At 40.2% G+C, this 16,313-nt stretch overlaps 1 protein-coding gene across 4 annotated transcripts; it reads left to right on the top strand.

Moving 5' to 3' along the window:
- Positions 1-2,914: 2,914 nt before the first annotated feature.
- Positions 2,915-13,956, top strand: LOC146380766 (uncharacterized). 4 transcript variants are annotated; one of them, XR_014801352.1, is made up of 5 exons: positions 2,915-3,620; positions 4,528-4,633; positions 8,355-9,119; positions 9,674-9,776; positions 9,928-10,031. XR_014801352.1 is itself a non-coding variant. In XM_084940092.1 (4 exons), the coding sequence occupies exons 2-4, from the start codon at positions 4,616-4,618 to the stop codon at positions 10,621-10,623; spliced, it is 1,476 nt and encodes a 491-aa protein (XP_084796218.1). In that variant the 5' UTR covers positions 2,919-3,620; positions 4,528-4,615; the 3' UTR covers positions 10,624-13,956. The 4 variants fall into 4 exon arrangements, 3 of the variants coding, with proteins under 3 accessions (XP_084796218.1, XP_084796216.1, XP_084796217.1); XM_084940092.1 differs by lacking the exon at positions 9,674-9,776 and having other exon boundaries at positions 2,919-3,620; positions 9,931-13,956; XM_084940090.1 differs by lacking the exon at positions 9,674-9,776 and having other exon boundaries at positions 2,919-3,620; positions 9,928-13,956.
- The last annotated feature ends 2,357 nt before the right edge of the window (positions 13,957-16,313 follow it).

The following is a 16,313-nucleotide window of genomic DNA, read 5'->3' as shown; positions in this document are numbered from 1 at the left end:
CTTCATAGGAGAAAAGCATACCATTGGAATTGAATAATTGGTCGACTAAAACAATATTATTCCTAAACCAACTTCCTAAGAAGAGAGATTTTCTTTTAAATAAGATATCCTTGTTATTCCAGATATAATAACTGTGTGGACTAAAGTTCTGCTTCTAAATAAGAGTCCATGCTAAAAAAGCTTGTCAATTAAATGCAGAGATTTTTATAGGGATTTTATCACTATTAAAATTACAAGTAAGGAAAAAATCAGCACCACCTAACTTAGAAAACATGATATAGTATCTAAATGGATGTAGGATTAGTAATTAGATTTTTTAACCAATTTATTTTGAATGTGTTATTTAGAGTGTTAAAATCTAACATATTAAGTCGTCCATTGACACAGGAGCTCATAAGAACTGTTTTTTAAATGTAGTGTGTCCTATTTTTCCAAATAAAGTTGAAAAGTAACTTATCAACCTCTTTTATGAGTTTATTATCAAGGTGCAATGCCAATGCAGCGTATGTAAGATGAGAGATACCTTCTGCTTTAGTTTTTAATACTCTGCCTTTTGATGATAAATCTCTTAAGAGCCACTGAGTAAATCTGTGTTTGAGTTTCACTAGAATAAGATAGAAATTTTGATCAATTCTTCTTTCCTGGTTTTTGGTTATTCAAATACCTAAATAACGAACTTCTTGTTTTATTGGAAGGTTACACAAAGCTGTTTTTAAACATTCTTTTATCGCCACAAGTTCACATTTAGGAATATTCAAGTACAATCCAGAAACTTTGGAAAATGTGGAGATTGTTTCAATAGTAATAGAAATTTGATACTCATCTTTTAGGAATAATGTAGTGTCGTCAGCTACCTGTGTTATGTGTAAATCTTTGCCAATTAGCGATATACCTTTTACATTGCTTGACTTCATATGCTTAAACAATAGTTGGGCAATTAACAAAAACAGGTACAGGGACCTGTTTTGGGACAGCCTCGTCTTTTCCCTCTTTGTATGTTAAATCTGGGTGAAGTACCGTTTGTTAATTTGACACTGCTGTTACTGTTATTGTATAATGTTTTAAACGCTGTAGAAAGTAAGTACCAAAACCATATCTATCTAGAGCTTGAAATATAAATTCATGCTCCACCGTATCGAAGGCCTTGTAGAAGTCTAAAAATAATATGAAACCACTGCTATTTATCAGAATAATCCAGAATATCTAAAACTAATCTGATATTGTTATATGTCTTTTGGGCATAAAGCCAGATTGTGTTTCATAAATAACGAGTCAACAACCATCTTACGTCTGTTAGCTAAAATTAGAGCAAATATTTTATAATCATCATATAAATCATCAATAAACTATTTGGTCTTCAATTATCAATCATTAAGAGGTCCTTATTTGGCTCCAGAAACAACGTGGTCAAACCTTGATTCATCGTAGTGGGAAGTTGTTGGTTTCATATGCTTTCTGCAAAAACTTTGAACTTTTCTTTTCCATCTTCCATTGGTTTTAATTTTGCACTAGTACAAATCCCCCAACCCGAGGATCACCACAACATAACCTAATAGACCTACACCTTAGTTCACAGATTCACTTTGTCTAAGGTTTATTTCTGGGACTTTGCACAACCCAGGAACAAATCATGAATACATAATGGACTTAGATTTACAACATTATGAATGAAATGTGCTCTATCTGGAAGCAGCGGGTCTCCCTCCCCCTTCAACAGGTTGTGTGTGAGACTTTAAATCATCAAATTGTAAATTATAAGTTTTAAATTGTTATTGATCCCTTTACCCCTAGTCCTAATGTGTATATTTATTTTCTTACTCTTCTTATATTTATTGTTTGTTTACTTGCATTGTTGTAACTGGAGCCTCGTCGTCTCGTTTCTCTGTATGTAGCGGAGATGACAATAAAGTTTACTTTGACTTCAGCAACAAGCAGGCGCACCGAGGGCTCTCACGCTCACTTAACGTGTATAGAATTTCGAAAAAACATCGGTGTAAATTATAAGTCTGTATCATAATGTCTGGTGTTTTCGTGTTTGTTGGTTTGTTTTTATTTTGCTTTATTTTGCGAGTTGGTTATTAGATGCTGTTCCAGCCAGCCGGAGAATCCCCCGCCGCGGTAGGAAGCATGTAGCGAGGCTCTGTCTGTCTGTCTGTCTGTCTTAAGGTAAAGGAGATAGGAGGGAGTTCTTTCTGGTGCTTGCCCTCAACTCTCGTGCTCCCCCGTCTGCGCTACTGGCTTCGTGTCCGGTGGAATACGCCGGAAATGGGATGGGTCTACAGATAACCACGTGGGTTTCTGCTCCCTGCTTCCAGCTTCATCCCTTCCCTTGGTTTATGGGTTCTAGGGTAAGAACTGAGCAAACTTTAATGTCAGTTCAGTTAGTCTTGGGTAGATCCTGAATGTGCAAAGCGCGAAACACCGCAACATCCGACCCATCTGAAATAACCAGAAACCCATCTCCACATTGACATCTACTGGCCATTTCGGCTACCATTACATGTTGATGGATGCTGCTGAGTGACGCAGACGAGCCCTGCACAACCCCAACAAACTACTTATTATACCAGACTGTCAGTAGCTGCGGTCAACACGTTTTGGAGAAATCCCGCAAAACAAGGAAAGAAAAATACTGAGACGGTTAAAGACAGTAAACGTTGTGCTTCAGCAAAATATTCCATCTTTTATTGTTTGTGTTGCTCAGAATAAATCTATTTAGAAGTCAGTTTATGTTGCGAAACACACAGAGAAAGGATGCTGTGTTTACTGTAATAAGCACACAGGTTTACAGCTGGTTTTGCAGCGTTGCATGTGTTTGGTTGACTTTTAGCTTTCTGTCAGTTCGTGTCATCAGGTTTGTTCTACACACTGCCAATAAAAGCCAGACGCTGGCCTAGATAATTCTGACAGATCGTCAATTTCACGCACATCTTTAAATCCTCCTCTGCGCAGCAGCCTCTGAACACGAGGAAACCTTCCTGTACTTCACACTGCTGTGGATTTTCCACAGTGAATGTGTGTCCTTTTGTTTATGAGATATTCACACCGGAAGCGAATATTCGTCACGGCTGCGCAGCGCGTGAGTAACGGGTTAGCGTGTCAAACGATTCGGCAATTTCTTTTCAGGTGAAAGTAGAAAAAAGAGCGGATGGAGCCCGAGCTGAAGATTTCATCCTGTGTTGTTTAAAAGCAGAGGCGTTTTTGTTGAGAGATTTGAATGAATTTACAGCGCAGTGTGTGGCTCTCTCTCCCTCTCTCTGCTGATGGGAGTCAATCGAGCTCACCATGCACTCTTTGTCTCTCGCTTTCTGTCATGTGACAGTAGCCATTCAAATATATTTATATATTATTTATATACCTCTATCATTTTGACTTGATTACGCCAAAGGTTTAAGTCCTGGTCACGTGACCTGGGTGTCGCGATCCACGCTTCGGAAGCTGGACGCTGCTCACTGCTGCAGGTCTCCTGCCGTTTATGGTTTACACGCTGAAGGAGATCAAACTGAGGAGCAGAGGAGACAAAAGGAGCGCTGACCGCGATCACTGCAGCTCTTTTTAAAGGTCGACTCTCTAAAAAGATCTGCGCATCTACATCGTTATGTACGGCTCATTGTGTGGAGGCAAGTAGGAGAAATGTGTTATCATAAACACTCTCGTCTCTTTTTTTATTCCTTTTAAAGACTTAGATGCTTAGATTATAACATATAGCACAGGTTATGTGGTATTACTGTACAGACACGTTTCTACACGTATATGGCTACTAAACACATAAAATAATAGGCTGGTTTTCACGAGGTTATTAAGCGTGGTAACTGAATCCCACTGGACTGCAGCCAGGAGTGATTCAGGCTTTCAGGTTTGTTTTCACAAAATACACAGGCGTTCACATCCAGATTACACTTCAGTTATGTGATCAGTTGGGCAGATCTCATATATGACTTTTGAAGTTTGCTTCTTTTACTTAAAGAGGAAGGGGAAGAGAAATTTATTTTCTCTCAATAACTTTGACATCCTCACTCTTTAATTATTTTAGAATAGTTTGTTTTAACTTGGTAGGGATAAATTGATCACCTTGTTTGTGCACCTGCTGTCACAAACGTCAATTCTGAAGCTATAATGGGGAACCAAACTGCAGTTATTCTGTGTATACCTGTTAAGACTTTTGGTTTGATTGGATTAAACATTTCCTTCTCAAATATTTCCATCTTGCTTTGACTGCAGCTGTAACAACATTGATTCCAGCAGGATTTGTAAAAAACATTTTGATGGACACACAGAGCTGGACAGCTTTTATTCTGCGGGTTTGGAGAGAGTCTGTGTGTGTCTGCATTCACTTTGTTCCTCTAATAGACAATCAATGTGCAGATGTTTATTCCTGCAGTGACTGCTGTTCTTCAGCCTGCAGAAACCATCCTGCAGCTGCTGGAACAAGTCAATCTTCTTAATGTTAATTTGCGTAGGTTCTTCTTTTTTTTTTTTTCAAGGATCAAAATGGTTGCCTGACAAAAATGTGTCTTTGTGTCCCAGCTGTTCAGCAGGAGGAGAAGAGTCTGACGGAGCAGCAGAGGAACATTTTCACCCACCTGTACTCAGGTCAGCCACTACAGAGGAAACAATGAGTTCAACACAAAAGGTCAGCACAATATCACTGCTAAGCTACAGTGATATAACTATGTGCACTTTATCGGCTGCTGTTGGTTTTATTACGGTCTCAGGTAACATCAGGCTTAGTGTTGTTATTCTTTCTCAACCTCAGTATATTCACACATAGAGAATCTCTGAAATTAAAACAAGAAAAAAGATCAGACTTTAATAAGACACGGGAACAAAAACATCAATCAATTAAACAATAATTTTTAAAGCATTTTTTAAGTATGGCTCTCTTGTCCTGCATTTCTGCTCATATGTAATTTAGATAAAAGGAGATCATGTTGATGTCACACTGGTGACACCAGGTCGGCCACCATTTGCACCGGCCCCTCCCTCTGCTGGCCCAGTCCTGGGTCTGCCGTGCAGACCCGGTGACATTACCATGCTTTGCAGCATTCTTTATTAGCACACACATGGTTGCTGTTCACAATGCACACAGAGCTGCAGCTCTTCCGCTGCCAGCTCAACATTACCACAACCACAGGACCCAGTACAATATTTAAGTCGGCGGGCGTGATTACGGATGCCGTGCAGGTGCGTCTGCCTTCCCTGCACGGCACTGCAGGCAACGCCCCTCCACATGGAAAGTATCTCACTTTTCTGTGGGTCAACAGACTCACTGCAGCTGATGGCAGTCGTCTTTGTGCTCTCTGTCCGTTGAATGAGAAATACCATGGAGAGACTGCTTTGTTGTTTATTGGCAGACATGATGTAAAGTGGCTCTTTAAAGTTTGGGCGCAGCATGCATGTTTGTCACTATCTGCTTATTTAAAACCTATGATGCACAAACAGAAACAAACAAAAACCTTTCGACTATTCTTCATGGTAAACAAGTCATTGTGCTAAATTCGGTATAAATTAACATATTTTGAAAGACAAACTTTTTTCTAACAAATGAATTTATAACAGAGCATCAGTGATGTTTGGAAGTGAGATGATCTCTAAATATTTTTTTTAGTATAGACAAACAATCAGCAGCTCAATAACAAAGTAAAGTAAATGGTGATGAAAGCTGAACTTCCTCTGAGTCACAGGAAGGACTCAGTTGATGTTGTTCTCTTGTTATGATTATTTATTGTAATTATAAAATATTGAAAATACTGAAAAATAAAGAGTTATTTCCAACATGACAGAGTGTTGGCTGACTTAGACTTATGTGGTCAATCTTCGTATGTTAAATTATAAGCTCTACATAAGCAGTCTCCGTCGTTGCCAGCATTTATATTTGTGGGTGTCCTGGTGTTTTATCCCCCTCCTGTATCCTGTTTGTTGTGGCCATTTTTTTTAGGAGAAACAATATTTGTCTTCTTTGGACATTCCCGTGTCTTCAGTACTTTTCTCAACGAATTTGTCCTTTTATTGATGCCGAGATTAACATTTCTTATATTGAGACCATGAATTAACTGTACTAGAGAGGCCAGTCACAGTTGTTGCTGTAGTTACATGGCACCTGCAGTCAAATCTGCATGAGTAAATTGATACAGGGACACCAAGTGCTGGTGTTTTGTTAAATTAAAATACTCTGGGAATGCTCTATATTTCACTGGGCTCATCTAATGCATCAAAATCCTGATATACCATCGTTCCCTCGAAGCTGGACAGGAAACTGCAGGATCTAGGACTGAGCAGCTCCCTCTGCAGCTGGATCCTTAACTTCCTGTCTGACAGACGCCAAGTGGTCAGACTGGGCAGCATCACCTCATCCCCCATCACACTGAACACTGGTGCTCCACAGGGGTGTGTACTGAGCCCTCTCCTGTACTCACTCTACACCTACGACTGCACGGCCACTAACAACTCCAACATCATTGTGAAGTTTGCGGACGACACTACAGTGGTGGGTATTATCACCAACGGTGATGAGACGGCTTACAGGAAGGAGGTCAGCGCCCTGACCCACTGGTGTCAAGACAACCATCTCACCCTCAACGTCGCAAAGACAAAGGAGTTGATAGTGGACCTCCGGAGGTGCAGAGAAGTACACACCCCCATCACCATCAACGGCGCTGCTGTGGAGAGAGTGAGCAGCTTCAGCTTCCTTGGTGTACCTCTGGCTGAGGATCTTACGTGGTCAGTACACATAAACAAAACAGCCTCTTCTTTCTCAGGAGACTATAAAGATTTGGCATGAGCCCCCACATCCTCAGGACCTTCTATCGCTGTGCCATTGAGAGCATCCTCACTGGATGCATCACCACCTGGTATGGCAACAGCACTGCTTACAACCGCAAAGCTCTCCAGAGAGTAGTGCGGTGCTCTGAACGGATAATCGGAGGTGAGCTTCCCTCCCCCCAGGACATCTACAGGAAGCGGTGCCTGAGGAAAGCGGGGAGCATCATCAAGGACTCCAGTCACCCCAGCCATAAACTGTTCAGACTACTTCCATCAGGAAGGAGGTTCTGCAGCATCCGGTCCCGAACCAGCAGACTGAGAGACAGCTTTTTCCATCAGGCCATCAGACTGCTGAACACTTCCTAGACACCTCACCTTCACTTACCAGAACTTCAACATTATGCACTCCACACTGTATATAAATGCCACTTGTTTTGCACAATATCCAACTACCAACCTCTGTATATTTTATATATTTTATTGTTTACTCTATTTAATTTGTAAAATATGTATACACACACACACATATATACACACACGTTGACATACATATTTAGTATACACATTCAGTAATATGCATACACTCTTATATTGTACATACATTTATTCATATAATTCTCAGATTTAGCCATTCTTATATTTTGCTTGTTCTTACGTTATTTGTTAGGTTTTGTATTGTTGATTGTCATTTATGCTTAGAAATATCTACTTATATATGCTTAGAGTTTTATAATTAGTTGTAGATTGGTAGAGGTTTGATCCTTAATAGTCTGCAAACTTTGTGTGCATTCCAGAGCACTCTGGGAGCATGGGAGAGGTTGTACCTTCTCTTATTGTTTTATGGTAGGATAAACGTGTCTATATCTGTTTTAGGCTAAGTGCCTTTTGTTTAGATGAACTGCTGGACTTCCAGACCAGCAGGTTTAGGGAAGTCTTTATGGGGTCACACTCTGACCCCCCCCCCCCCCCCCCCCCCCCCCCACACACACACACACACACAGTATTTTTTGTTCACATGTATACCTATGTAAGATGTTATATGTTAATGACCCTATGCATATTCATGTAACCACAATAAAAGTGCTATGGGGAACCTGGCTGAGAGTCTGACTGAGGTCAAGTGGGTGGAACGACACTTGGCTCCAGGCAGGTCTCCCTCATGCATGAGTAACACGAAGAACTTTGCCTACTTGGTGTTCAATGCTTTTGCTGCGTTTTTAAATTGTATCGTTCCAGTGGTGGGCCTGTGCTAGACAGACCCAACATTATTGTACTTTGCACACCTCTGTTGCTTGTGAAGCTCGCACACAAGAATTTCACTCTACCAGTGTACCTGCACATGTGATGTGACAATAAAAGTGATTTGATTTGATTTGATATATGACCAGGACAATCTCTGAAAGATATTCAAATAGTTCACAGAATTTCTGCTTGAATTCTCATCTGTACTGAACCTCGCCTTACTTGTTTTTGACAGCCTTGATTTTGTTTCAACCTTCAGGTTTAAAACTAGTTTGAAGGAGTTTGAAGTTTCGGTTTGTTCCATGACTGCATTTCACTCACTGCATCTGTTTGTATCTCTGTCACTGCAGGACCAACATGGACAGGGAAGTCAGCGCTCTCAGGAGGCCGACAAACCTCACAGAAGAAAGGGAGAGAAAACATACACCTGTGACGAGTGTGGGAAGGATTTTACTGTAAAGTCTAACCTAAGAAGACATCAAGTGATCCACACTGGAGAGAAACCGTTCAGCTGTGACGTGTGTGGAAAATCTTTTAGTTTGAGGAATACCTTAAAGACACACAAACGCATTCACAGTGGAGTTAAACCATTCAAGTGTAACCTGTGTGGAAAGTGTTTTACTCTAAAGAATAACCTAAATAGTCATACGCTCATCCACACTGGAGAGAAACCATTCAGCTGTGACTTGTGTGGAAAACCTTTTAGACAGAAGAGTGGGCTAAAAAATCACCAACTCATCCACAGTGGAGTTAAGGCTTACAAGTGTGATCAGTGCGGTAAATCTTATACTCGCAATGATGCCTTACAGACTCATCAAGTTTCCCACTCTGGAATTAAGGCGTACAGCTGTGACTTTTGTGGGAAAACCTTTAACAACCTTGGACGCCGAAATAAACACCAATGCATTCACACTGGAGAGGATGTGTACTGCTGTGATCAGTGTGACAAATGGTTTACAACATATGCACACTTACAAATCCACAAAATTACCCACACCGAAGAGAGATCCTATAAATGTGACCTGTGTGAGAAGGCTTTTAAATATCCACATTCCCTGAAAGAACACAAACAGATCCACACCAGAAAGAGACTCTACAAGTGCAGTTACTGTGAGGTATGTATTTTTATTTGTATCTTGTCATTTTAGCCTGACTGTTTGGAACAACTCTGCTCATTCAATTGTGTTTGCATGTTAGTAATTCTACTGCATTTAAATGGGACACTGGTTGAGTCATCCAATTTAGTTTCAGTTGTGAATTTGCTTACATTATCAAAATAAAAATTGCATTTTGTAGTGCTGGTCATCGTTATGTCTACTATTACTACTGGTAGAATTTGTGACAAAGGGCAGCGAGTCCAACACCCACCGGGAGTGAGTCTGACTTGTTGCCGGTAATATAGACTGTTGTTTAAGGATGCAATGGATGGAATTTATGTGTCTGTGTGTGTAGTAGGATTCCAACAGTACCATATTCCTGCCCTTCTTGTCAGATGGACCCAGCAGTCAGATCTACTTTTGCACTCAGATTTACTTTAAACTTTTCATTACAGTGGCCTTATTGCTGTATTGCTGCAGAATTGTGTCAGTATTAGAGTGATGTTATTGTGGAATTACTGTTACTTGTTGTGGTACCACTGTATTATTACATTGTTATTATCATGGTATAGGATTGGGCAATTTGCTTGAAAGTTCAGTCGTTCTGTTGACCCCAGTGGCGTCGCCAGTGAATGAGGGTACCAGTGCCAGGAAGTTGAGGAGTCGCCAGTTTTGGTAGTGATCTGTAACATAACCTAAATGTTATAATTGAAACTATAAAAATGATGTAGGGACTCTTTTCTTTCTTTCTTTCTTTTTTTTAAAGTGACATTCAGGATAAAAATGTTGAAGGACTGACTTACACTCTCTTTGTGTCTTTGTTTAGAAGCAGAGCGACACAGATGGATCCAGTTCTCAACCCTGTCATCACTGTGGTGGTGGGAAAGTATTTCACTGTGACCTTTGTGGAAAAACTTTCTATCATCAAAGGAATCTAAAAATACATCAACGTGGACATACTGGACAAAAGTTGAACTACTGCAAAGAATGTGGCAGAGGCTTTCCCACACCTAGTGCATTAAAACGCCATGAACTCATTCACAGTGGGGTTAAAAAGCACGTCTGTGACCAGTGTGGGTCATCCTTCACCACTGCAGGTCAGCTTAAAGCACATAAACGAGTCCACACAGGAGAGAAACCATACAAGTGCACATACTGTGACAAAAGCTTCTCTCATTCAAATAGCCGTATACTTCATGAACGTACACACACTGAAGGAAACTACAGCTGTGACCAGTGTGACAAAAGCTTCAAGAATCTCAGTTCATACTCCAGACACAAACGATCCCACGCTGTAAATAAACAGTTTAAGTGTGACCAATGTGCCAAAATATTCACTTCATTATCTGCTCTGTGCAAACATCAACATGATCATACAGGGCTGAAATCACTCCCATCATTTGGTCACAGTGAATCCGAAGAGATGAAAATCTCCTCTTCTGGTTGCAGGGACAGACTTAAAAGCCTTGAGATCAGGCTCCACAGAGTTCAGATGAAATCTCCTGTAAAGGGTGTCAGCTAATATCACAGTTAGATCTGATGAGTTAGTGTTTCTGGGCTTACAGTGAGTAATAGAGTTCAAATGTAAGAATCTGCATATACAGCATATATATAACAAGTATTTTTCCTAGAAGCTCTTCATGCTCCAAAATGTCCCAGTTACATTTTAGTCTCTTCCCTTCAAAACAGTAATATTTGGTGGTAGTAGTACTTGTGTTATAAAGTTGCAGAAATACCTCTTGTGAGTCAGTGAGCGTGCCTGTGTAGCCATTATTTAATTAGGCTGAAGAACACATTCTTATTTGTATTGGTGGCTTGCAGAAGGAAAAGCCACTTGAAGAAATGGGGTTAAGTTGTAATAGATATATTGTATGACTGAGAACTAATTCTGCATTGATTTTGAATATTCAACATGTGGTGAATACTGAAAGGAAGTGTAAGTCTCACAGCACGTATACTGGCATGTTCAGACTTGCTCATAGAGGGAGGGTGAGTGATAGGGATCCATGGAGATAGTCCAATAATCAGTGTTTTGAGAAGATTCAATCGTCCTTCCTCCGAACTCTGTGCAGAGCAGACACACCTGGAAGATGGGATTATACTAAGGATTTGCAGTTGGATTATAAAGCAGAGTGCAGGAGGATTAACCATCACCAAACAAATACCATCCAAGAAATGGATCTGTAAGACTTTTCTACTAAGCTCACTGTACTCTACTGGATTGTAAACAGTCAGGAAATCAAGGGACATCAGATGGAGTTGGTACTTTGACATCTTTTTTCATCAAACATGCAGGGAACAACAAAACATACAGAGCATCTATGCCTCCCCTTTTCTTCACACCACATTCTGGCTTTGACACTCCTACTCTGTGCTGTAGTAAATTCTATTTGACAAGCAGTTTCTGATGCGCCAGAACACGACACCGCACCAGTGTTCCCTTCACCGTCAAGCAGCAAGTCAGAGGAGTGACAGGTGTATTGTTCGTACCGCTCCAACTCTGAGCACTATCTGTTTCAGTGCACCTACTTCAGTCAACTGACTACAGGTCAGAAGTGCACGTGGGTGCAGGCTAATAAGAAGTGTTGGCACTCTGGCTATGACCACTAGACTGCAAGGTGTTGACGTAAAAGGACGTGAAAGCAATGTAAAGAGACCCACCTGGATGGCCTCTTATGCTGTGAATGTACATAGTAGTGGTGGATAAGCAGAGGAAGACAGCCGTGGTGAAAGATGTAGCTGTGCCAAGTGAGGAGAACATCAGATCATCCACGCTGGAGTGAAACCTTTCAACTGCCATCAATGTTGCAAGTCCTTTGGTCAGATTAGCATCTTAAATTTGCATAAGCTTATCTAAAGCTGGAGTTAAACCTTTAAGTTGTGCTCAGAGTGGAAAGTTCTTTGGTAGTTTTTATCATGTAAAAAATAGTGCTGTTAGCGTTAATCTCGTTAAAATGACGTTAACACCATAACCGCACATGAACTGAATAATAATAATGCAAACTGCAGATGTAAGCATTATTGTGCTGACCTTTGTGGAAAAACATTCAGAGTGCAGTGTGCTCTAAAAACACACCAACACATGAATACTGCGCACACTGCTGTGACAAAACTGCCAGACCATTGGGTCAAACTTTCAAAGTTTAAGATCAGGCGTCACAGAATTCAGCTTTAATCTCCTGTTTAGTGTTACTGCGAGAAAGTCCATCAGATCAGTTATGACCTTAGACGTGCTGTCTGGTGCAAGCAAGTATTGGTAAACTTTTAAAGTATTCAGCGAAGTATCAGAAAAGTACCGGGACTGTTAGGATTATCAAGTAAATAAAAAGACTACAGATGTGATGTTTGCTTTGAGGATTTGATCCAGAAGTATAGACAATGAAATTTACCCCGTAAACTAGTTACTTCCTGATAACAGCTGCATTTACACCGTGTTGTACTGGATGCTTCAAAGAAATGAATATGTAGACTGTATGCTAATCTGAGGCTTTGTTTTACAGAATCAGATGTTTATAGTCACCTTATACATTTATAAGCTACATACCAAGAAATCAAAATTACTCAGAGTATAATTTGTCTCCATCCCGATAAAATACCTAAAATTATGCAATACTTAAAGTTACTCATGCATTCTCTGAATTTACTTACACATTACTTAAAATTAAGAACAAGAAACTTTCTTTCCTGCAAGAAACTGGTGTTCCCGCCATCCATCTTCATCCGCTTTATCCGAGGCCGGGTCGCGGGGACAGCAGCCTAAGCAAAGAGGCCCAGACCTCCCTCTCCCCAGCCACCTCCTCCAGCTTATCCAGGGGAACACCAAGGCGTTCCCAGGCCAGCCGAGAGATATAATCTCTCCAGCGTGTCCTGGGTCTGCCCCGGGGCCTCCTCCCGGTGGGACATGCCTGGAACACCTCACCCAGGAGGCGCCCAGGGGGCATCCTTGTCAGATGCCCTAACCACCTCAGCTGGCTCCTTTCGATGTGGAGCAGCAGCGGCTCTACTCTGAGCCCCTCCCGGATGGCCGAACTTCTCACCCTAGAAACTGGTGTTTCAAATCTTTATTCTAGTGTACCTAATTTTAAATATTTGTGCTTAAAGCCTTTGAGATTCCAGAACCTCAACAGATGTAGTTGGTTAACCTAGTACATACTTTTTATTTCGTTTCATGCATTTAATTGACTGCATGCATTTTTGTTGTCTCTGGTTTTGGCAAAAGCACAACCAGTTAAGCTTTGCTAGCTGTGTATGAACACTTAACTTGCGGCTTGTCTAAATGTTGCTTTAACAAAACCTTTTAGCAGCATGTACATGTTCATATAGCAGTGCTTAATTCTGTAAGTATTCTAAAAACAGTTGTTTGTAATAAAGGATATGAAGTGTAACAATTAGAAAAAGTGCTAAAGCTTTATTGTTACAGCAATATGTATTTTCTCCACTAGGTGGAACCTTTTATCTTTGTAATGAGCTGAAGTTGTATGTGTTTGCTAACTGCCTGTCAGAACTTAACAGATTTTGAAATATCCATGTCTCCCATTGAATAATGGAGGTGAAAAAACACACCTGTCTGAAGCTGGCAGCCAGCATTTGCAGAGACTTCCTTTGAATTGTTGTTATTTATTTATTTATTAGGTCTTCTGATTTTACTTAAACTGTGCAATAAATAGCAGCAGAATTCTGTCAGAACCTCCTGATTCTTGTCAGTGGAGTCGGTGCTGCGCCATTTCTGTTCTAGTTTACTCATGTGAAATGTCCTATAAATGTCTTTGTTGTTTGAAAATTTGAGTTTGTTTTGCTGCATGAGGAGAACAAAAATTGATCCTATAAATAATAAAATATACACGAAATTAGCTTACATGCAGTTTTGACTCTGGTACTTGCTGCTCAGTATCTTATAAATGTCAAATATGGTTTTTATCAAGTGCTCAATTTAATTTTAATTACAACATCAAAGCTTTTATAATGAGGTAAATACCCTACAGTATATATATAATAGAATCACTAATGAACTGATTACTTTAATATTTTTGGCATACAATATGCAGTTATTAAAAACTCATGTCAGTCATGATAACTGTTTGGATTTCCATGTATCATATGGCTTGTGAAAATAAAAGGGAAGTGGTTTCAAAGTTAAAGACAGAACAAGCAGGATTAAATGCAGTGATGCATTTTGAGGGAGGAAGGTGATGCACAAGCAGGAGAAACCCTAGTTAAAAATACAGAATTAAAAGTGTGTGTAGTGTGTGTTTTAATATTTTCGTGCAGGGGGATTTCTGCAGTGCCAGGACTCCACTTTCAGCCTTTTTTGAATAGATATGAAGAAAAATAAACCGTGAGCGCTCAAATACTCTGTGAGCTGTGAAGACACTCCGTCCAAGCAGGTGGTGACAAAACACCAAAATTTAAGCTGGCAACCGCCGCAGAAGAGCAGAAGAAGAATGATGTCCCTCTCTGACTTTTCGTACAGCCTACAGGATGGTGCAAGCTTCCCGCATTTACCGCACATTGTTTGCGCTTGTGCATGCTGGTCTGCCGCCTGCGCTGAGCTTTTAAAGTCACCCATCTCAAAACTGCATTGGAGATGGGTGACTGCCAACAGTGGGGTGAGAGATGAAACATCTTCATGAAACCTAAAGAAGTCCATTTGCTTTCTTTCCAAGCTCCATCTACTTTGATGATGGAGAACCAAGGGCGTAGATTTGGCATGGACGGAAGGGACGTGTCCCCACCAATAGTTTGATCTCTTCGAGTAAAGAAAAACATACCTGATAGTAAGAAAAAAACGATCTGTCAGCGTCTCATTCAGCAAGCGGAGCAGAAAGAGTTAAATTACGTTCTCTACTGGAGTCCTACGTCATGTGACAAATATGGCCAATGTGATTGGCTGAGCCTTTCAGGGAGCTCTGTTTAGTTTCAGCAGCAGCAAACCTGCGCTGCAAGGAGGAGGGAGGATGGCAGCGCAAAGGAAGAACCTGGATATAAGAAATTGTTTTTCAAAGAAACCTGTAAGTCACTTAAAGTCAAGTTCACTCATATATATATATATATATATATATATATATATATATATATATACTGCAGTCACACTCCAGTGTTTTCCTATTAAAAGTAATGTGCTATTAAAACCAATGTGTCCGAATCTAAGTCGAGATATAACCGTCTACTCTCTCCTGTTTCTTCCTGTACTTCTCATGTCTCCCACTTTCCTTTGGATTTTGTAAAACCATCACCCTTTCCTCTCTTCCTCCCATTGCTTTTGCCAGCGTTCCTTCATTTTGTGCCGTGTTCTAATCTTAATCTCTGTCCTACTAACACTAATAATCATATCAATTTTTCATCCACAGCGAGTAAAGTAGTGAACTCAGAGGAGCGAAACAAACTATTAGTGATGGCCAAATGAAGCTTTCTGAAACACTGAAGCTTGTATTGAAAAACGGTTCATTACTCGAAGCTTTTCAACACAGTCCTCTCTGGTGACATCTGGTGGCCAAAAATATGAAGAGCAGCTTGAATCCACAAAATAAAACCAACTGCTTCATTATGATTGCCCACTCACTCTACAGAGTGGAATTTTGTCTGATATTGGGCCACCGTTGTGTTGCTTTGAACGTGTATTTTTTGGGGTTAAAAAAATGTGGTTTATTTGTTTAATAAATAATTTCGACCAGCAAATTTTCCTTGTTTAAACATGCACCATTGTGTGGTCTTTCTTTGCTTTTCACTTCTTGATGTTGGTAAATACAATAATTGGAAAACACCACGTTACATATAATATACATATAATAATGTACAACACATTATGGAGTATGCTTCTGCTGTGAGGTCCTGCCTCCATGCACTTGTGAAATTAATCGCAAGATTGGTGTATTTATCAATAATATTATATTAGGGAAATTTTCCTATAAATATTTCTGACCTGGGGGTAGAATTGATTGTGAAATGGAAATTGCTTATGAACTTGCAAACTAAAAACATGATGCATTTAAGGTAACCCTTTTTCATTTTTATTTAAGAAGAAAATTTGTTCCACTGTGCAATGGCCGAAACTGTTCCTTTTCGTGGAGATAATTTCTCCTGCATTAAGGAAAATCCCTTCACGTGGAACAGAAGAGGCTGGAGTGCAGAGAAACTGGTAGAGATGCAGTTATACAGTCTACCTGGGCCCCACAAACTCAGCTAAAGAGAATGAATACATTAAATTGCTGCACA

This window comes from Perissodus microlepis, chromosome 9 (genome assembly GCF_051167445.1).
Source record: "Perissodus microlepis isolate ML-2025 ecotype Zambia chromosome 9, ASM5116744v1, whole genome shotgun sequence".
Classification (NCBI taxonomy): domain Eukaryota; kingdom Metazoa; phylum Chordata; class Actinopteri; order Cichliformes; family Cichlidae; genus Perissodus; species Perissodus microlepis.
This window is presented reverse-complemented; position numbering and strand designations above follow the sequence as displayed.